Source organism: Eretmochelys imbricata, chromosome 5 (assembly GCF_965152235.1).
Source record: "Eretmochelys imbricata isolate rEreImb1 chromosome 5, rEreImb1.hap1, whole genome shotgun sequence".
NCBI classification, from domain to species: domain Eukaryota; kingdom Metazoa; phylum Chordata; order Testudines; family Cheloniidae; genus Eretmochelys; species Eretmochelys imbricata.
In genome coordinates, this window is record NC_135576.1 from 38,991,992 (window position 1) to 39,013,406 (window position 21,415).

General features: G+C 40.9%; 1 protein-coding gene across 7 annotated transcripts in view; it reads left to right on the plus strand.

Moving 5' to 3' along the window:
- Nucleotides 1–15,669, plus strand: part of LOC144264909 (THAP domain-containing protein 6-like) — a 37,457-nt gene extending 21,788 nt beyond the window's left edge. For 3 of the 7 annotated variants that reach the window (XM_077816894.1, XM_077816891.1, XM_077816895.1), the window contains exons 2-7: nt 6,801–6,916; nt 7,711–7,749; nt 8,403–8,610; nt 9,309–9,416; nt 10,172–10,267; nt 14,722–15,669. In XM_077816894.1, coding sequence (XP_077673020.1) covers nt 6,837–6,916; nt 7,711–7,749; nt 8,403–8,610; nt 9,309–9,416; nt 10,172–10,267; nt 14,722–14,916 — 726 coding nt within the window. In that variant the 5' untranslated portion in view covers nt 6,801–6,836 and the 3' untranslated portion in view covers nt 14,917–15,669. Of the gene's footprint in view, nt 1–815; nt 1,027–6,800; nt 6,917–7,710; nt 7,750–8,402; nt 8,611–9,308; nt 9,417–10,171; nt 10,268–14,721 lie in introns of all 7 variants that reach the window. The other 4 variants (XM_077816893.1, XM_077816892.1, XM_077816896.1 and 1 more) reach the window with 4 other exon arrangements.
- Nucleotides 15,670–21,415: the final 5,746 nt, after the last annotated feature.

Sequence of the window (21,415 nt, forward strand, 5' to 3'; positions counted from 1 at the left end):
GCACCTTCCCTGACCCCAGTCCATATTGTTCTTGGTAAAGTGTCCCCGGTGATCCACCAACACTTGCATAACCATAGAATAGTAGCCCTTTCTAATGATGTATTCTGTGGCAAGGTGGGCAGGTGCCAAAATACAGATATACATGCTATTGCCCCACTGCAGTTCAGGAACCACCATTATTGCAAAAATCCATCCGCTATGTCCTGCACACTGCTGAGAGTCCTCCCTAACAGGAGACGATTAGTGGCCCTATATACTTGCATTATGGCAGCCCCACACTGTGGATTTTCCAACTGCAAAATGATTTTCCATTGACTGGTAGCAATCTGGCATTGCAAACTTCCAGAGAGTGATCTCTACTTGTTTTTCCATTGTCAATGCAGTTCTCATTTTGGTGTCGCTGCACTGGAGAGTTGAGGTGAGCTTGGTACACAGATCCAGGAATGTGGCCTTTGTATCCAAAACTTTTGCAGCCTCTGCTCATCGTCCCAAACCCATATTACAATGAGATCCCTCCAGTCAGTGTTTGTTTCTGGGGCCCAAAAGTACTGCTCCATCATCTGCAGTTGCTTTGTGAACACCACCCACAACTTGAATTGTTTTTCACTATGTCCCTTAGCAAGCTATGCTCGAAGAAATTGTTATGGCCCCCATTGTTGTGGTACTTCTGTGGGTTTCCAAAAAAAAGAGAATTGAGCATCCTATATTTGCAACATTCATGAGAACAGTGCAGAGCTCTGCTGGCTCCATGCTTCTGTGAGAGATGGTGAATACTAAAAAGTGCTGTACAGGTTTCTGGGATTTTTTTTTTAAAGGCATGAAAATTATGGGATATGGATGGCATTAGGAAATTCAGCACGTTGCATGCTGGGAACTGGACCTTTGCATCCAGAGATCCCTGGGCAAGTCATTTCTATCCACAACATATTCTGAAAATTTTCCAAAAGGCAATGCACCAGATGGCAGCATGTGGCACACTGAGGTGCCTACCTGCAGCGCCCTGCACTTTGCATCAACGCACTCTTGGTAAGTACCTGCAGTGTCAATGCAAGCCATGTATGCACACTCCCCAGCAATATACAAGTTTTGGTGGCTGTCTGCCAATGTAATTTGCATCAACCAAAGTGTGTAGTATAGCTGTGTTCTAAGGCTCCTTTAAAGTGAGTATAAATGAAATTATGTTTGTCTTGAAGGCCTCTTTATTCTGCCAGAGTGGCATAAAAGGGCCTTAGTGTGTATGAAAATCAAAATCCATCTCTTCATAGTTAAAATCTCAAGCTAGTGTTATATTAAGGTTTTTATTGTTTTGATTTGGGATTTTTGGCACACAATTATTTCTTGCTTGGGTGTGTATTACAATAGGTACCATGCACTTTTGTTACATAATATCATGAGCTACTACGTACAGTTCAAACCAGGTTTTGTCAAAAATGTTTCAGTTGTGTTTTGTTTTTGTTTTTATGAACCTGTGGTAGTTCTGGATTCATGGTGTTTAGGAATGTTGATGTCTGTTATTCACCAAAATGTCTTTAATCATGATGCTTTACATTTTCTTGTATTTTTTTTTAAGAAAGCACAATAATATGAAATGCTTTTATTTTTACATTCCAAAATTTTTTTTGTTTTGTTTTATTAAAACCTGTAGCACCAAATGTAGTGTATCTGACTAGGTTAGTATCTCTTTAAAGAGTTTGTGAGCCCTCTAGTGGTACCCACTGTGTTACACGTTTTCAAAAGCCACCAGAAACCAGTCAGAGCAGAGGTACGGGTGTAGCTATGCTTTGTATGTTTGTGTATATTTAATAAGCACAGTTGTTTGGGATCCTGCTGTGCTGTGTTGTTTCTTCATATTGTTTTTGTTGTGGGAAGAGCAAAAACCACCGTACTGAACCAGAGCACCAAGAACCTCCCAAAACAGAACTTGCAAAAAGTCTAAAATGTTCAATACAATGTTTTAGTTTATCAGTTTTTCCAATTACAAATGTTCTACTTAACAGACTCTCACACAAAAACTAAAGACACTTTAGGCAGCCAAATTATGAGACCCCACCTAAATTGTTCTTCATTTTACAGCCCCTCCAGCTATCAGCTCCCAACCTTCCTAGATGCCTGTAAGATAAGTTGGGCTTTGCAGCATGCCTGGAATGGTGCAAAATCTAGGCACTAATGGACCAAGGAGGGAAGCAAATTCCTGAGCCAAGGGCCTTGAATGGGGAGTTCCCTTCTTATTCCTGAGCTACCAAAGGTTTTGGAGGGGGTTTACTCATCTCCACGAACACATATGAAAAAATAAAGTATTTAAAGATTTGAAGAAGATAATGAGAAATATATGGTCCATCTGAATAGATATCAAATAGCACTTGTAACTGTGAAAGCTAGAACATTTTTTCTCAAACACATTTAACTCTGCTCCTATTTAATGCATCCGTGTTTTGAGGTTATAAAATATAAGCTGTGTAAACTCAATGAACAGCTATCAAAAGATGCAGATTTTAAATTAACTGTAATATAAATCAGTGTAAAAAGGGAAGTGTCTATTTAAGTGCAGCTGTGATTGTTTTCTGTTGTAAAATGCTGAGATTTTACTTTTGATTCTCTGGAGTACACAGTGTGACAGTGAGATCGAAATCTTCTTCCACATTATCTCAATACAGGGCATATGTGCAGGGGAGATGTGGCGAGGGCCTTTTCTGTGGCCACTACTGCTCTGCCTCCGTCCCCTCACAACACCTTTCAGCCAGTGGATTGGCATAGCCTTGAATGCTCCAATCTCATTCCATGTAATGCAGGGAGCCTACACAGAGCTAAGTTCCATTGTGTGTATAGGGTCTGAATCCCCCAAGCAGCACAGGGAATCCTGACCCATCCATGGAATAGAATGACATTCGTTCTGCTCTGTCCAAGGCTTAATGGGAGATGGGGTGGGGGCAGGTAGGATTGGTTTCTAAATTAACAAAGAGCAGTGCACCAGTCACAGCAGAGGACATGGCATTCTCAGCACCCCTTTTCTCCAAAAGCAAAATGACCTTGAACTATAGAATCTTCACATCTAGATTAGACTTGCTTCTCATGCTATCAAAAAAGGTTTTCTCCTTGTTTACAGAAATAAACATAGTTTTAAATTCCCTCTCTTATGCTGTGTTTCTGTCTAGTTTTGAAGATTTGCGCTGCATACCTCTTTCCTGAATGACAATGTGCTTATTGGGTGGTTCTAAGAACTACTTGGTATTACCCAAACAGCTCTGATAGCAATTCGTAACACCAGAATGTGACATGCAGGAGGGTGCTTGCAAATATACAAGAGGGTCTTTACGTTACATTTAGAAAAGTAAAGTATTTGTATTGAGATTATGTAGCAGAACCCAGACAAGTGACGGAGGAAAAATGTAACATGCACACTTGGTTTGTGTGTTTGCCTCTAGGAAAAGAAGTACCAGTAAGTGAAGCAAGAATTTATGATATAAAATTGCAGGGCACAGTTATCCACCAATAAGAGTCAGTTTAATGATAGCACCATTTTGTATGTAAATGTATGTATGAATTTGAGTTAACCATTTCAGGCCAGGAAGAGTATTCTAGTCTCTTAGGGAAAATTGTGCCCTTCCACACAACAAGGAAATTAGATGGAAAATTCCATAGCTTCACAGCCACAGAATTCTACCTAGTGGGAGAGAGATGGGGTGTGCCCCCTCCTGGTCTTCTAGCGTGGGCAGGTGACATTACCCGTCCAAACTGAAGACATCCCGAGTGCTATAAGATAATTCCAGATGTCAGGGCAGCCACTCCAGGTCAAAACATATGCATAGAAGGCCATTTCCTCCACCATCACTTCCCATGATTCCCTCCATGGCAGCACAGCTCCCTAGTGAGCGATGCTCCCACTACTTTCCAATCCATGCTTCAGTGAAATCTCTATTCTCTTATGGTCTACATAAGAACGGCTATACTGGGTCAGACCAAAGGTCCATCTAGCCCCGTATCCAGTCTTCCAACATTGGCCAGTGCCAGGTGCCCCAGAGGGAATGAACAGAACAGGTAATCAAGTGATCCATTCCCTGTCACTCCTTCCCAGCTTCTAGCAAACAGAAGCTAGGGACACCATTCCTCACCTGTCTAGTCTCACTTTTTATTATTAAATGAATAGTACATTTTGCATTGAAAGAGTGTTAAATTAATTGTGATGTTCTTTGAATCTGCATTAAGCACAATAAAAATAAAAATAAATAAATTAATAAATACATCAGTGATAGTGCTGAGAACGGTTTTCCCCATGCCCTGTCTTCTTCCCACCCAGTCACTCCATCTTCCAAAACCAAGGAAGTGTACCTGTGAAGAGACTGCATGTGTGTGTGTGTGTGTGTGTGTGTGTGTGATGATTGATGATGCCCCTTAAATAACATTTCTGAAGATGTTTCAGTCTTCTCCTGCCTTTTATTACTCTCCAGGAGAGTCAGCAGCTCACTTGATAACATCCTTGAGGTAGCCATGGGAGATATTTCCAAAAGTAGTGTATGTTACCAATATTATTATTCTTGTATAACAAATTTACTTGCCTCTTTCTGTCTTTTTAATTATTTGCCAGTTTTTAACAAATTCCTTTGCTTGGTCCCTCCTCAGATAAGTGTTAGAATATTATAGTTCACTGAATGGGCTGTAAAGGGGGACACTGATTGCATAATGTGGTTATCAGCTTTGCTAAAAACCCTAATGGTAATATTTTTCTTGTCCTAATCACAGAGACGATGGTGTCTCTTTGGTGTTTCTGTGCTGTTTATTTAGCTATAATGTGAAAGAGAACCCCACCTTTTCACGTGTGTCTCCAAATTAGATTGGAGTTAGCTCTTCAGTAGGTCTGATTATTAAATTTATATGCAATCCTTTTACACAATATAAAAGTAATAGAATTAAGAACAAAGTATATGACTAGTTGACATGCAGTTTCTTCAGTGTTTCAGTTCATGTTGTGCTAATTCATCTTGATATTTCAGATAATTTTAGACTTTGATAATAGTTCCCTTAAAAAGCTCTATAATATAGATTTTCCTTTAACAGTGAATAAAGGTAATATGTACAAAGTACTATTTTTCTGGTTGCTGTAAGAGTAAAGGAGTGCAAGAAGAAACTTGTAAGAAATATAATCTAGTAATAACAAATTTCTCAACATGATGAGAGGCCTGATTCAGTGCCCACAGAAGTCAGTGGAAGGACTCCCATTAAGTTCCATGGGCATTGGATCAGTCAGGCCTTAAAACAAAAGGAATTTGTGCTATGTCCCTTCTCTGACATGTCTTTTTAGACCTTGACCTGATTTTTGCAGATTTAGGCCTGATTATGCAAAACGGATATAGCTGTCTTTCTGTATTCAAGGGTTGCATTCTTCAACCTTCTAAAGAAAATAAAAATGTGATCTGGCATTTTCTCCTGCATTAAATGAAGCCCTGTTAATATTTACTTTTAATAGGTGTTTGTTTAATGCAGTTATTGTGGAACACATTCCAACTTGTCCAAAGAATGATGTTTCCAACTGCTGAGTAAATGACCCTTGAATTTTAAAGTTAGTTGTTCAATTTTAGCCAGAGGGATGATGCCACTTTTTATAAAATTGTGGTAAATACATTCCAGGTATTAAATACTCAGTGTACTGTTCCAGCATAACAAAGCCAACTGCAACCTTTGAAATACATTTTTTCTTATCTGTTTTTAAGAGAGATGAAGTGTTGGACTATGTCATATTGCTATAGGTTTGTTTTGAAGTCATATTTGGCAGGAAACTGTTTTTTGTTTTCTTTAATTGCCTCACTGAGACTGTTTATGCTAAGGAGATACAATACTTTCCACAAAGAATAAACCGCAAATTCAGCACTGAGCACACAAAGAAAACAACATCCTCAGTTTTGCTTTTATTTATTTTTTCCTGTGTTTATTTTATAACTTGCTGCACTTCTTTTATAGGTTACCACTTCACAGTATACCCGTTCTCTGGTTCTGTGCAGTCTCCTTGCCTATAGAAACTGGCTCCTCTATGCCAGCATCCCCTATTATTGCACTAATTTAATTTCTCAGCTTTCTTTCTTTCTCAGCTGAGCAGTAATCATGGATTTGTATGGCTACTGTGATGTAACTTTGAGAATGCTGTTCTGACATTTTGGCTGCCGTGCAAATGCCATTGTAGCTGTTTTTCTGTTTCTCTGAGCTGCAAATTTCAGGTGCTGCTGCAGACCTGTGTAAAGTAATGAAGGTTTCAGAGTAACAGCCGTGTTAGTCTGTATTCGCAAAAAGAAAAGGAGTACTTGTGGCACCTTAGTAATGAAGGTTATTCTTACTGAATACACTCTACTGGGAAAAAATATATATGTGGAAAGTTGTCACAGTTTCAGTTAAGTACAGCACAATAGTATTAATGATGTCCTGATATGCTTGCCCATTGTATTATCAGCTTTCAGAATGATGGTAAGCTATTTTTCTTTTCTTTTAATAATAAACATGGCTGTTTTTCCTAGTGACTATGCATGATCATTTATACACAAAACATGAATTACTGCATTTTACTGAGTAAAGTATATGTCTATAATATCAGCAGACAGGAATATATCAATTCAGTACTTGTTTTAGCACACTTATATCACATCATGTGGAGGAAGAAGGTAGTTTGCTTTATTAATTATTATTACTTCTCATTCTCACTTCTACTTTCAGCCTTCCAGTTGGAAATGTACTGCAGAAACTGTCCACTGATGCCCTTTCAGCAGATGTTACCTCTAAATGTGATATGTTAAACATCTATTCTCTTCTCATTACAGCACTGAATGCAGTGACCATCTCTGAGGGGGACTATCATGGTGAAATATTGTGCAGCATATAACTGCAGTAACGCAGACACAAAGTTAAATCGGAAGCAGGGAATAACTTTTCATAGGTGAGCCTGATGATCGTGGGTATCAGTGTATTCTGATTGCAGGTACTGCAGATGTTGGGTGGAATCTTAGGCAAAACTCCCAGTGATTTCAGTAGGGATTTCACCCTCTAAGTATTTTGACCAAGCAAACCTTCTCACAAGCCTAGTATTCTGGAGTGGCAGCCTGATGCCAGGAGCTATCCCAGTGCAAGCCTTTCCTCCTGGCTGATGAATTGGACGCAGCACTTCCTGTCAGGAATTGGGAAGGAGCACTGATTGAGGAGTGTCATTTCAGCATACAAAAAAGCAGCAGCACAGCTAAGTGAGGTCCTGGCTTTCAGTGCAGGGACCTGATTAAGAGTAATAGCCAATTGGTGAAGTACAAAATGTTGTTTAAATTAAAACAAAAGACATATGTTCAATTATATTAATGAGGAATTGCACAGAAGAAAGAGGCCATGAATGACAGACAAAAAGATGGGAAGGGCCGTGGGAGAGAAGTGAGGGTTAGTACCTGTTAGTCAAGATTTTAATGTATGACAACTTGTGTTTAGTATTTTTCTTAGAGCATCATCTACACTAACATTGTTATTATTTCTCCCTTGGAATCTTTGAAAATTATTATACCATTTTGAAAGCGTAATTGATTTTCTGTACGTGGAGTCTATGCTGCTTCTGAGAACTGAGTGGCATGAAATTAAGTAGAACTGGGTTTATGAATGTGACATGCATATCACAGAAACTAAGAAAGGGAAATAAGCCTATTAGGTCATCTAGTAAACTTCCTGAAGCTAATGATCAATTGTTTTCTGCAGTATACTCTTCAGTGCTTTGTCCAGTCCATTTAAAATGACGTAAGTGATGAGCATTTCACCTTTTACAAAGAACATGTGAGCACTATATGTGTGAGATTGTGTTGTGAGAGTCTTACAGTGTATCTAGTGAACTTAGAAGATGTATGTACATTACTTCTTCCCCTCTAACTTTTTATCCAACTGGACGTTTTAATAAGGGGATTTGTGTTTCTCCCTGAGTACCTTCTCTTTTCAAACCTAGTGGGTAAGCAGTATGTTCTTTTTAGTTTTTATTTAATTGACCTGCCATCCTCACTAACTAATACTTTGCAATCTTTTAGCTTCTTTTTTCCCCCTGATATTCTTAGTGATTTACGAATGTAGGTGCGCATTATTATCCAGAGTTCTCAGACAGGCAAACTGAGACACAGAGAGATTTAAGTCACTTCCCCAGGGGCACAAGTGTAGTCAGTTGGAAAGTTGGGAATAGAATCTAGGTCCCTAACTCCTAGTCCATGCTCTGTGTACTGGACCATGCTGTTTCTCTCTGGCCCCAACTCAGCAAGGTACTTAAGTAAGTGCAGTTTTAATCATGTGAGTTGTCCCATTGACTGTAATGGACTGTATGGGTAGCATCACCCCTTAAAGTATAATTACTAAACAAAACCCAGCTGACGTTCTTTGGTCTGTGAACTTTGTTATTTCTGTTTTAGGTTTCCCAAGGATAATAAGAAAAAACAGCAGTGGGCCCAGGCAGTACATCGGGCTGACCCCGTGAGTGGCAAACTCTGGACACCATCTGAATGGGACATGATTTGTTCTCAGCATTTCAATCCTGACTGCTTCAAAGAAATTAATGGAAAGAAATTTTTAAAGGAAGGGAGTTGTCCTTCTATATTTTCCTTTCCTGACAATTTTCAGGTATAAAATGTGACACACTGTGATTTCATTAAAAATAACTGATTCATTATCAACTGAAGTACATAACCGCCTCGGGTGGCAGGTTATTGGAGTGACATTTCACACAGAGTGCCATACTGTTACTAATATGCTAATAAACCTTTGTTAGGTCAACTAAAAATAGCTGTAGTAAAATCTTGGGGGTCGGGGGTGTTGAGGTGTCAGAGAGTGTATGTATATTAGTGGTTAAATTACGCATTCTAGAACTGTAATTTAAAACTGATTGGTTAAGTAAAAGCAAAAGCTGTGTCCTTGTGTCTAGTTCAGATTCTTTCAGCCTATATTATTTCTCTTAACTTAAAGACTGGAATGGTTAAATTTGTCACAGTATGGATCACATCTCAATAGAGAGAATTTCTCATGGACAGGTTTTCCTTCTATGAACAATTGCATAGGCTAGTACCTTTCTCATTCACACTTATGTGGACCAGGTCTCAACAGCTCTCTGGCAGTTTCTACTGTCTGCTGGGCTCTCTTTCCTAACAGTGAGCCTGATCTGGTGCCTGTAGAAGCAGATGTGAAGGAGGTGAAGTCAACACCTAATATAACATTTATAAAACCTGGCTTTGCTGATGAAAACCCCATTGCCACCAACCTTAATTCTGAGAGCTGAAGTTCTCTCTGAACTTTAATTGCGTTCTTTTTTTTTTTTTTTGAAGAGAATAGATAATTCTCTACGGAGATCAAAACGTGCTGGCATAGTTCTAGAAAATCCTCCTCTCGAGGCAGATCCCAGTGAGGTGCATGTTACGCCAGCCACGGTAACGGTAAGCATCAGAACTGTGACTGAATGCTGAAAGAATAGTGTCATAACGTGAGCCTTTCCTTTTGTATTTCCTGTATTAATGACCAATTCTGTGTCAATTTGAATTGGAGAAATACTTGTTTATTTTAGCATTTAAAAATAATCTGGGATACTGCATGATGCTGTGCTTTATTGGTCTTGGGGCAACAATTAATATTTGTTAGGCTTACTGGAGAACAAAAAATACAAAGATGTAAAAATGTTGTAAAATGTGCATGTGTAGGGTTTACAGTGAGGCAACAGACATCTGCCACGAAGCGATTAAAATACATGGACTGAAATCCTGGCTCCATTGAAGACCATGATAGTTCTGCCACTGATCTCAATAGGGTCAGGATTATACCCATAGTATAAGACCACTGGAGAGAATTTTGAGCAGAACTAGATATCAGAAAACTCATCTCTTTGTCTTTCAGTAACTTGTCTAATGTGCAACAAATTAATGTTCTTCACATTCAGTCATGAAGCACCTGTGTCATGCGACCATATGTGAGTGCATATGAACTAGCCTGAAAGAGGGCATTTGAATTTCCAAGGTTATACAGGACTCCCGTTTCTCATTGCTGTTGGAGTGAGAGAAAGGCAGAAAAGTTTTTTAAAAGTTGAGAAAAAGCTGTATCCCGTTAATTCTTTTTTGGGGGCATAACATCATGTACACACTCCGTTCAAGGTTTCATGGGGGGAATTAAATTTCTCTGTTGTTGTTTTCTACAAAAGGAAACAGCGAACAACCCAAAAAGATTAACAGAAAACTTCAGCTGTTCTCATGAGGTAGACACCAATGGGATGTGTAATACACAGGACACAGTAATGGTGAGCATCAAAACTACAATGGGTATACTTCCTCCTTTTACATTCTTTCTGTTTTAGGCTTTTTAAAATGTTCTCTTGTTGACACTGAGTCCAATCTTAAAGCCCTTATACACTCAAAACTCCTACTGACTCCACACTATCCGTGAGAATCTTAGTATATTGAAACATAAGATAAAAGGTTCAATGATTTTGTTTTAAATGTTTTGTTCACAGTTCAAGACAGCATTTGCCTATAGTTACCACACAGTGCTAGAGGAGGTAGTTCTGTTTCCCTGTATATTTAGGGAAAGAAATAAATGAAGCAAAAGCTCTCAGACATTTAGCAGTAGCCACTGTATATGAAATGAGTACATGCTTGCAGTCCAGTTCCAAGTGGACAGGTGTCTGCCTCTCAAAAGCCACTCTCACAATTGAAACTGTTGTTAACCATTGCCATAGAGAAGCTTGAAAGATTGATTGGACATGGAGATAGAACCACCCTCTTGGCTTTACAGGTGGTACCTTCACCAGGTCAAGGTGCACCTAAGGCCTGGTCTACACTGCAGGGGGGGGAATCAATCTACATTACGCAACTTCAGCTACATGAATAACGTAGCTGAAGTCGACGTACTTATATCTGCTCACCGCAGTGTCTTCACTGTGGTGAGTCAACTGCTGCTGCTCCCCTGTTGACTCCGCCTGCGCCTCTCACGCCGGTGGAGTACAGGAGTAGATGGGAGAGTGCTCGGCAGTCGATTTATTGGGTCTAGACTAGATGCGATAAATCTACCCTCACTGGATTGATCGCTGCCTGCTGATCCGGCGGGAAGTATAGACATACCTTTAGGCACTAAACTAACTTCGTAAGTGAAAAATAAAAAAAAATTCTGAAAACTGTAGAAGGCGGTTCTACATCCATGTAAGCTAGTTCAGGACAAAATGCCCAGCTGATCAGAGGGAAAAAATTACATTTTATATGTAAATGAGGTATCCAGAAGGTGTAACTCTCACATATGTGAACTTAACTCTTTCCATGGCATGCTATATTAAGGGCTAAATTGCTAGCACTTCGACCTCTGAGCCCAGAACTCAAGGGAAGTGCTGCTTCAGTAATGCAGCTTTAGGGAGAGAAATGTTCTCATCCTTTGGAAAAAGAAAAGGAGGACTTGTGGCACCCAACAAATTTATTTGTGCATAAGCTTTCATGAGCTACAGCTCACTTCATCGGATGCATGCAGTGGAAAATACAGTGGGGAGATTTATATACACAGAGAACATGAAACAATGGGTGTTACCATACACACTGTAACGAGAGTGATCAGGTAAGGTGAGCTATTACCAGCAGGAGTGTGGGTGGGGGGGGAAACCTTTTGTAGTGATGATCAAGGTGGGCCATTTCCAGCAGTTGACAAGAACGTGTGAGGAACAGTGGCGGAGAGGGGGGAAATAAACATGGGGAAATAGTTTTACTTTGTGTAATGACACATCCACTCCCAGTCTGTATTCAAGCCTAAGTTAATTGTATCCAGTTTACAAATTAATTCCAATTCAGCAGTCTCTCGTTGGAGTCTGTTTGTTTTTGAAGTGTTTTTTGTTGAAGAATTGCCACTTTTTAGGTTTGTAATCGAGTGACCAAAGAGATTGAAGTGTTCTCTGACTGTTTTTTGAATGTTATAATTCTTGATGTCTGATTTGTGTCCATTTATTCTTTTACGTAGAGACCGTCCAGTTTGGCCAATGTACATGGCAGAGGGGCATTGCTGGCACGTATCACATTGGTAGATGTGCAGGTGAACAAGCCTCTGATAGTGTGGCTGATGTGATTAGGCCCTATGATGGTGTCCCCTGAATAGATATGTGGACACAGTTGGTAATGGGCTTTGTTGCAAGGATAGGTTCCTGGGTTAGTGGTTTTGTTGTGTGGTTGCTAGTGAGTATTTGCTTCAGGTTGGGGGGCTGTCTGTAAGCAAGGACTGGCCTGTCTCCCAAGATCTGTGAGAGTGATGGGTCATCCTTCAGGATAGGTTGTAGATCCTTGATGAGGCGTTGGAGAGGTTTTAGTTGGGGGCTGAAGGTGACGGCTAGTGGTGTTCTGTTATTTTCTTTGTTGGGCCTGTCCTGTAGTAGGTAACTTGTGGGTACTCTTCTGGCTCTGTCAATCTGTTTCTTCACTTCAGCAGGCAGGTATTGTAGTTGTATGAACGCTTGATAGAGATCTTGTAGGTATTTGTCTCTGTCTGAGGGGTTGGAGCAAATGCAGTTGTATTGTAGAGCTTGGCTGTAGACAATGGATCGTGTGGTGTGGTGTGGTCTGGATGAAAACTGGAGGCATGTAGGTAAGCATAGCGGTCAGTAGGTTTCCAGTATAGGGTGGTGTTTATGTGACCATCGCTTATTAGCACCATAGTGTCTGGGAAGTGGATCTCTTGTGTGGACTGGTCCAGGCTGAGGTTGATGGTGGGATGGAAATCGTTGAAATCATGGTGGAATTCCTCAAGGGCTTCTTTTCCATGGGTCCAGATGATGACGATGTCATCAGTGTAGCGCAAGTAGAATAGGGCATTAGGGGACGAGAGCTGAGGAAGCGTTGTTCTAAGTCAGCCATAAAAATGTTGGCATACTGTGGGGCCATGCAGGTACCCATAGCAGTGCCGCTGATTTGAAGATATACATTGTCCCCAAATGTGAAATAGTTATGAGTGAGGACAAAGTCACAAAGTTCAGCCACCAGGTTTGCCGTGACATTATCGGGAATACTGTTCCTGACGGCTTGTAGTCCATCTTTGTGTGGAATGTTGGTGTAGAGGGCTTCTACATCCATAGTGGCTAGGATGGTGGTTTTCAGGAAGATCACTGATGGATTGTAGTTTCCTCAGGAAGTCAGTGGTGTCTCGAAGATAGCTGGGAGTGCTGGTAGCGTAGGGCCTGCGGAGGGAGTCTACATAACCAGACAATCCTGCTATCAGGGTGCCAATGCCTGAGATGATGGGGCGTCCAGAATTTCCAGGTTTATGGATCTTGGGTAGCAGATAGAATACCCCTGGTCGGGGTTCTAGGGGTGTGTCTGTGCGGATTTGTTCTTGTGCTTTTTTAGGGAGTTTCTTGAGCAGATGGTGTAAAAAGAAGGATTCTGGGTGGACTCCTCCTGAAACAACAGACTGGACTTCTACATAGAGTGCTTCCGCCGATGTGCATGGGCTGAAATTGTGGAAAAGCAGCATCACTTGCCCCATAACCTCAGCCGTGCAGAACACAATGCCATCCACAGCCTCAGAAACAACTCTGCCATCATAATCAAAAAGGCTGACAAAGGAGGTGCTGTCGTCATCATGAATAGGTCGGAATATGAACAAGAGGCTGCTAGGCAGCTCTCCAACAACACTTTCTACAAACCATTACCCTCTGATCCCACTGAGGGTTACCAAAAGAAACTACACCATCTGCTCAAGAAACTCCCTGTGTATGGTAGCACCCATTGTTTCATGTTCTCTGTGTATATAAATCTCCCCACTGTATTTTCCACTGCATGCATCCGATGAAGTGAGCTGTAGCTCACGAAAGCTTATGCTCAGATAAATTGGTTAGTCTCTAAGGTGCCACAAGTACTCCTTTTCTTTTTGCGGATACAGACTAACACAGCTGCTACTCTGAAACTCATCCTATGGATGAGCCATTATTCCAAAGTCCCCTTTGCTAATCTCATGGTTTTTCAGGTGGATTTTAAAGATTGCATGAGAATCTTGATGTTTTGGTCAGCATCCCTTGCCTTCATACACTAGGCTGCAATGTTCAAGGCAGTGGATGAGTTATTGCTGACCCCACCGTGCACTTTTAACAAATCTGAATAAATAATAGCTGCCACATTAGTCTACACTATCATCACACTATGGCTATACAGCTCATTAAAAAATTCTTAGGTGTTGAGCCAGACCCCTATCTTAACATGTCCTATTTATTTGAGCATTCAGTGGATTCTATATCCTGTGTCCACTTCTTATACCTTTGAGGATTCTCCTGCGGGCAGAGGTTAAACGGGGCCAGTACATGGCAATGCAACATGTCAGCAAGTGATTCTTCCACTACAGACTTTAAATCAACGGAGCTGACGCCTAAGGGTGTATTCTAGTAGGGCCAGAATGAGCTCTGGTACTTATGTCTGGCAGATGAGGTCTAGTACCCCATCTTTTAATCAGATCTGCTAGCTTGTCTTCAGTGGGGCTCTATATAGGCACAAAGACACTCTGCAAATGGATCTGATTGTAGACTTGTATCGTACTTTCTTTCCCCTCTCCACAGCGCTTTGCTCCATGTTGTTATGAGTTCCTCATCCTACTCCCAGTTCCACCATGGAGCTGCAATACGTGGAAGCTTTTTAGTTTTGGTTTGTTTTTTGGTAAATTAAGCCCCAGTTAGCTCTGATACTAACGAATACAGCAAAAATCCAGCATTGTTGCTTTCTTTTATCTTTAAATTAGACAGACCACCATTACCATATCACAGACAGTCCAAAAACTCTGAAGAGGAAATTGGATGAACTTTTAGCAGAGAATCACAAGCTCAGAAGAAAATTAAGGAATGCTTCTGATCAAGAAGAGAGACTCCATAAAAATGTGGAAATCTTGTTGGACAAGCTGCACTCTAAAGACATGTTGTCAAGGGAAGTAACGTGATTGCTAGATCTGTGCAAAGGGCATGGGCTGAATGACAGATCTTCTCTCCCACTGCACCCAGCTGTTGGATAAGAAATGTTCACTAATGTTTATTGCTATACATGTCATTTTTGAATGTATTTATTAAATAAAAAGACATGTAAACACTACTGAAGTTTTCATATAAAAGCTAGAAACTTCAACGTTAAGATTGGCACTTGTGGTGTTCAGGGAGCGAATGTCAGCCTTTTCTTTTAATCCCTGTCTCCTCTTCATTTGTCCCACACGGGGACAATGAATATATATACCCCATATATTTTAGATATATAGTTTCATGGAGGGTGGATGGGAGTTTTACTGTTTCTTTGTTTGTTTGTTTTTAAAGTTTTCTGTAGACATTTACTAAGTGGACAGTATTTAGCACCTACGTTATTCATTTTTGTCTTTTTCCCCCCTTCTCCATCTTATGTCACCTTTTCAGTGCATTAATTTCTAGAGATGCAATGGTGTCATTGCAACAGCCATCCACAAGTGCACTATAAAGTCAGTTTACATAATGGATTGAAATATATACCCTTTTTTTTTTTGAAAGCTCGGCATTTGCATTAACTATCATGTTAAATCCTGTGATCATGCGTAGTAAAGGGTGTGAGGGTGTGTGTGGGGGTGTATGGATAGATGCAGACTTATTCTAGTCCATTGTATCAATATATATTTCTGCTGTCCATATAGCGTGCTAAAATTGAACATATTAAAATTCATTACGAAAAATAACTACTGTGTACACTATGTGCAATATTTAGCCTTCACATAGGGTGCCCCCCGTGTAGGGACAAGAGGGGAATGGGCAGAGCACAAAGCATTCCAGCTAATCTAGGCTGTGAATCTAGCACATAGACAGCCATGCAAAGCTGCCATAAATTTTGCAGTCCCAATGGCTGCTCAGACTCATGCCGGGCCAGGATTGCACTGGTCAGTGGAGTAGTCCAGAATTAGGTAAACGCAAAGATGGTATATTAGCCGCCTTTGCCCTTCCCCTCCTGTGGGCTGCACCTTTTGCACCCTGCCTCCCAAGTGGCGCAGCATGGAATTTGTCCCTATTAGTTTAGATATTGAGGACACTACTAAAAGGCCTTTGACGGTAATGGAAAGGCTTTCTCTGACTTCAGCGGCCTTTGAATCAGGTTCTGCATTATCCAGTGATGATCTTCAAACAATGACCAGGGGGTTGTGCACTTTTTTCAAAATTGTGATATTCCAGATACCCTCCTGCAATTAAAAATATTAATCAATTAAAAACACCAGCTAAAACTGTTCTTTGTACAATAAATGCACATCAGGTTAGGCAATCTGTGTCACACCAGGCTTTTATTATCCCATAAACAATAGTTGTCAGAACATTACACACATACCAAACCTCCATCAAAGTCTTTGGGAGTTTGGGCACAAAAGGAATATTGTCTTCTGACATGTTCAGTACCACATACTTCAGATGTAAACCATTCTCAATGGACAATTTTGCAATAATATGCTCATAAGCTAAAGCAAAAAGGGCACATGAATTTTTGCATTTAGGCCTCTTGCGGTCTCCTTTGAAAACCGGCCCTGAAAAAGATGTGGGAGTTTATAGCTGTAAGATTCCCATTGAATTTCATGGCCATTGCATGGCTGAAACCCTGCACAATTCTTAGCATCTAGGTTGCAATATACAGCTAGTTATAATTATACTATTAACACATAATTAAACCACAAGTCACAACCTAAACATTTAGGCATGTGTGCAGCTGAAATTAAATAGGAGCTCATTTCTTTGTTCTTCACTGCGCTGGTGGAGATGTTCTGGGCAACAGCACAAACCAGTTTGAAATCCTATAAATGTTGCTGCAAGGTATTTTTTATGGGTGCAAGAGGGACTAACCAAGAAATAGGGGCAAAAATGAAACATCAGACGCAGCCCAGAGCTGCAAGACACACACACAAAAACATTCATCTAAAAACTGGAGTCTCCAGGACAACAAAAACTTCTGCATTATTTGCTAGTATATTTTTTCCTTATCTATTCCCTGTGCTTAAATAATCAAACCTTCACAGGCTCAGAGCCTGCAGGCACCTCTGGCTAAGGCTAAATGGCAATACTATGGAGGTGGAGGAAAGCACCTAGTAGAATATCACAGAGATCAGTGTTAGGGGGAAACAAACCACCCTTTTAAACATCTTCCTTAATCATATAGGAAAAGCACTAAGCCTATTAATGAAATGTAGATCATGTGACATTGAGGAAAACTGACCACCAGTGAGAACAGAGATGTAATTCAAAGGAATCTAAAGAGATTAGCAATGTAGACAGAAAATGAGGTTCAATTTGGGAAATTTACATTAAACACAGCCATGGAAAAATACTCTAAAAGACAAGCATACAATGGGAGGACTAGAGCCGGAAGGCGGTAATACTGAAAGAGAGCTAGTGGGGTGATAGATGATCAGTTCCATAAATGTTTGCAATGGAATAGAGCAGCAACAAAGCCAGTCTGCTTTGGGGCTGTAAATGCAGAGGCATCACAGTAATAAGCCTTCTCTTTGTGACGCTGGTGTGATTACATTTAGAAAAGGGAGCCCACTTCTGGACTCCACGTTACTAGAGATCAGAAATGATCAGCGGGCTGGAGGCATAGGTGCTGGAACGAAGAGTGCTGGAGGTGCGGCTGCACCCCTATGAAGTAGTAGTAACCCAAATACATGGTTTCTGCCTTCAGCACCCCACTATAAAAATTGTTCCAATACCACTGGCAGGAGGGACTTGAAAAATTGAAAGAGCTAAATATAGCTTTGCAAAGCGATGACAACGTGTGGGCAGGGGAGGACATGATAACTACAAATATTTGAAGAGTGTCAAATTCAAGGCTAGAGAAGAAAAATGTAGGTTAGTACAATAACTAATAACAGGATAAAATTAATAACGATGCCAAACAGTGTGATCTTATTGCTGGAACCTTTGCGTCTCCTCACCCAATCGCCTCCTGACTATCTGTTATCCCCAGCTGTCTATATTCTGTAAGCTCTTCAGGGAAGGCGCCACATCTTTTCGTTGTTCTGTAAAGCACCTAGCACGTTTTTGGGGCACAGTATAAGGAATGTTTCTGTCTGAATAGTATGGAAACTTCCTGACTTTAAGTCCCTAGCCCAGGGGTGGTCAACCTGCCACTCCAGAGCCACATGCGGCTCTTCAGAAATGAGTATGCGGCTCCTTGTATAGGCACCGACTCCGGGGCTGGAGCTACAGGTGCCAACTTTCCAATGTGCCGGGGGGTGCTCACTGCTCAAACCCTGGCTCTGCCACAGGCCCTGCCCCCTCCCAGAGCCTGCAGTGCCCTCCCTCCTGCCCCAGAGCCTCCTGCATGCCAGCTGATCGGGAGGGAGGGGGAGGCGCTGATCAGCTGCTGGTGTGTGGGAGGCGCTGGGAGCCGGGGGTGGGGTGGTGCTGATGGGGGGGCTGCTGACGTATTACCATGGCTCTTTGGCAATGTACACTGGTAAATTCTGGCTCCTTCTCAGGCTCAGGTTGGCCACCCCAGCCCTAGCCTGTGTAAAAGAGAGGTGGCAGATATCTGGAACAATGCTGTAGTGCCAAGGAAATGGACTTGATAAACTAATCAAGCTTTTCCATCTCTGTCTATGATTAGCTCATGCCCATGCTTCACCTACAACATCTGAACATGTGCACAAGGAGTGTTTTCTCGACCTTCTCTACTTCTGGGTAGGTCTAGGAATAGCCCACAGGTGGAGCCAACCCTCTCACCTTGCCCTCAGTTGAGGCTCAGAAGGGAATCTCCATCAACTGTTCCTTCTTAAGTATAAAGAAAGCTTAGGGACTTGTTTCAGTGGGAGTTACGAACACACAACTGATGCAATAATCAAATCCCCCCTGTTTGTTAGAAGCATCTCCTTGGTAGAATGTAACAAAACTCATACCCTCAGATATTGAATGGTGCAATTTCAGTTCATGGATTGGCTGAGAGCATGAGCACTTCTGGTGCAGATACTTGTTCATGCACATTTAAAATTTGCTTTTTGCAATTATTTTTGCATGCAGCTTTAAGGTGTGCTTTCCCTAAACATTCATGCCACTAACACTTAGTCACATGGAGGCTCACCGAAAGTAACCCAAAAAGTTTAAAAGTCTAGCTGGAGTTAATTCATTTTACAACTGGAGCAAATATGTGTGGGACATTTTCATAGTATTCACGCAACTTTAGTTGTGAGCAGCATAATTATTTAAAAAGTGTATTTCCTGCCTCACTGCAGTTTTCTATTTTTCACTTTTCAAAAAACTCCATATCTAATTTTTCCAAATTTAAAAAAAAACCCTATTGAAGAAAATAACTAGAAACTGCAACTAAGTGACCAGAATGTGTAGTATTTGCTTACAGGGGAATCACTGACAATCCATACATTGCTGGCCTTCCTTATTTTGATAGAAAGCAAGAAACTGACTTTTTCAGAGAGCAGAGAACACCCCATTTTTTCAGAAAGGGCTATGGCTTTCTTTGTTTTCAAGCACCACAGCAAACTTGCTGCTGCCTTTTCTTTTCATTATTGGCAATTTAATTCTCCTCAGTGCATCTGTATTAGGCTAAACTGCATCCCAATCACGTCACTTACGCTTTCGCTTTGAAACCACTTGGACTGGGGGAAGGATTCTGTTTGACGCTGAGCATTCTAAACGGGGAGGCTAATATTGCAAGGCAGCAGAAATGGCTGCTAATTTTAAACTACCAGCTTAATCTTTCTCTAGCAGAAACACATTTTCTTCTACCATATTTTTTTCTCATAATAGAAATGAGACAGTTCCCAGGGGTTACCAAAAGATAATCTCACCCCAATCTGTTTAGAGGCATGAGGGTCATGCCTCAAAATGCTCTAGCATATGATTATTTTATGAAAACCATACTGTGTACCATGGCTTATTGATTAACTAATAAAGCTTCAGTATTATTATTCAGAGGAGGGGGCTGAGATATCAGAGGAAGATCTGATTCTGGAATGGGAAAGATTCTATCTTGCTAATCAAACCACCTTTCTCTTGCCCTGATTATTACCTCTGTGTGAAATTATAGGGTCAATGGATGCCAGTTTTAGTTTTCCATCAGTGATTACCTCACTGGTTTATTAAAACTGAAAAACACCCGGAAACATATTTATGTGAAGACAAATTTTCACTAGACTGTTCCCTTTCCATTTATACTACATATAAGGGTTACAGAGCAGAATATGATTTGGGTTTCTAGCGAGCCTTATTGTAGTCAAGTACTAGAAGTGTGTCACACGATAGTACGTTAGATACCAGCAGTGCAGTGACTCATAGCCAAGTATGCCTGCTGTTGCACTTTTAATAATAGCTCTTGCACAGCCTGGAACATTAGAACCTATTTTACTGAGAGAGGCAATGTTAGACTGGGCACTGGGGTAAACATCGTGCTCAGGGATGCTCTAAATGATGCCTGCTGGTAATGGTGCCCATTCCAAAAGACTGTTATGCCACCAGAAGATCACTTGAGAGCAGCGTACTACTCTACACCAGCTGGAATTCCCTCACATTGGAGGACTCCTGATCTACTCATTTAGTGCAGCTGTTTGGCCCTTATGTATCAAGAGTGGCACAGAAAGGCTGGAATCTAGCCCTTGCCTCCTAGTCCAGTGCTTTAATTACGGGACCATCTCCCCATAGATTTCAGAATAGCAGCCGTGTTAGTCTGTATCTGCAAAAAGAAAAGGAGGACTTGTGGCACCTTAGAGACTGTAGCTGTAGCTCACGAAAGCTTATGCTCAAATAAATCGGTTATTCTCTAAGGTGCCACAAGTACTCCTTTTCTTTCTCCCCATAGAGTTTCAGCCCTGTATAGAAACCCACAACTGGCATGGGACTTGATCCCATAGCCAATCAAGTCCTTGAGCTATAGCAGGCTGGATTCTGAGTCCAGTTACATCAATATAAATCTGGAGTTATTCCACTGACTTGAGTCGAATGAGTCCAGATTTATTGAGGCATAACTGAGATCAGAGTCAGGCACAGCACACTGAAAAAGGACTTAACTCAAAAAAATTATATCTGTTGTGGTATAATATCCAAACTACTGGACACAACTACAAATACCTATTTAATATCACCCTCACTTAAATTTGAACATGTTATTGGAAACAACTGGTCAAGCATTATGTATTTTTATCCTCTCCTAGTACTCACAATAAAAAGAGTCTGATAATAATGTAAAGGAAAGAAAGGTTTGATTAAACCCTTCAAGGTGGTATGTGCAATGAAGGTCTAACAGAGGGATCATTACACAATAATATAACCTACACAAGCCACCAGTGAAATGCCCCTCTAACTGTTCTCACTCTGTGCTACATTGTTAATTATTAATAGTAATGAGGTGCTACGTGATGTACAAGACTCATCATGAAGACGGTCCCTGTCTTGAAAAGCTCAGTCCAAAAGGCAGAAATGGAGAAGACAAGATGCCCT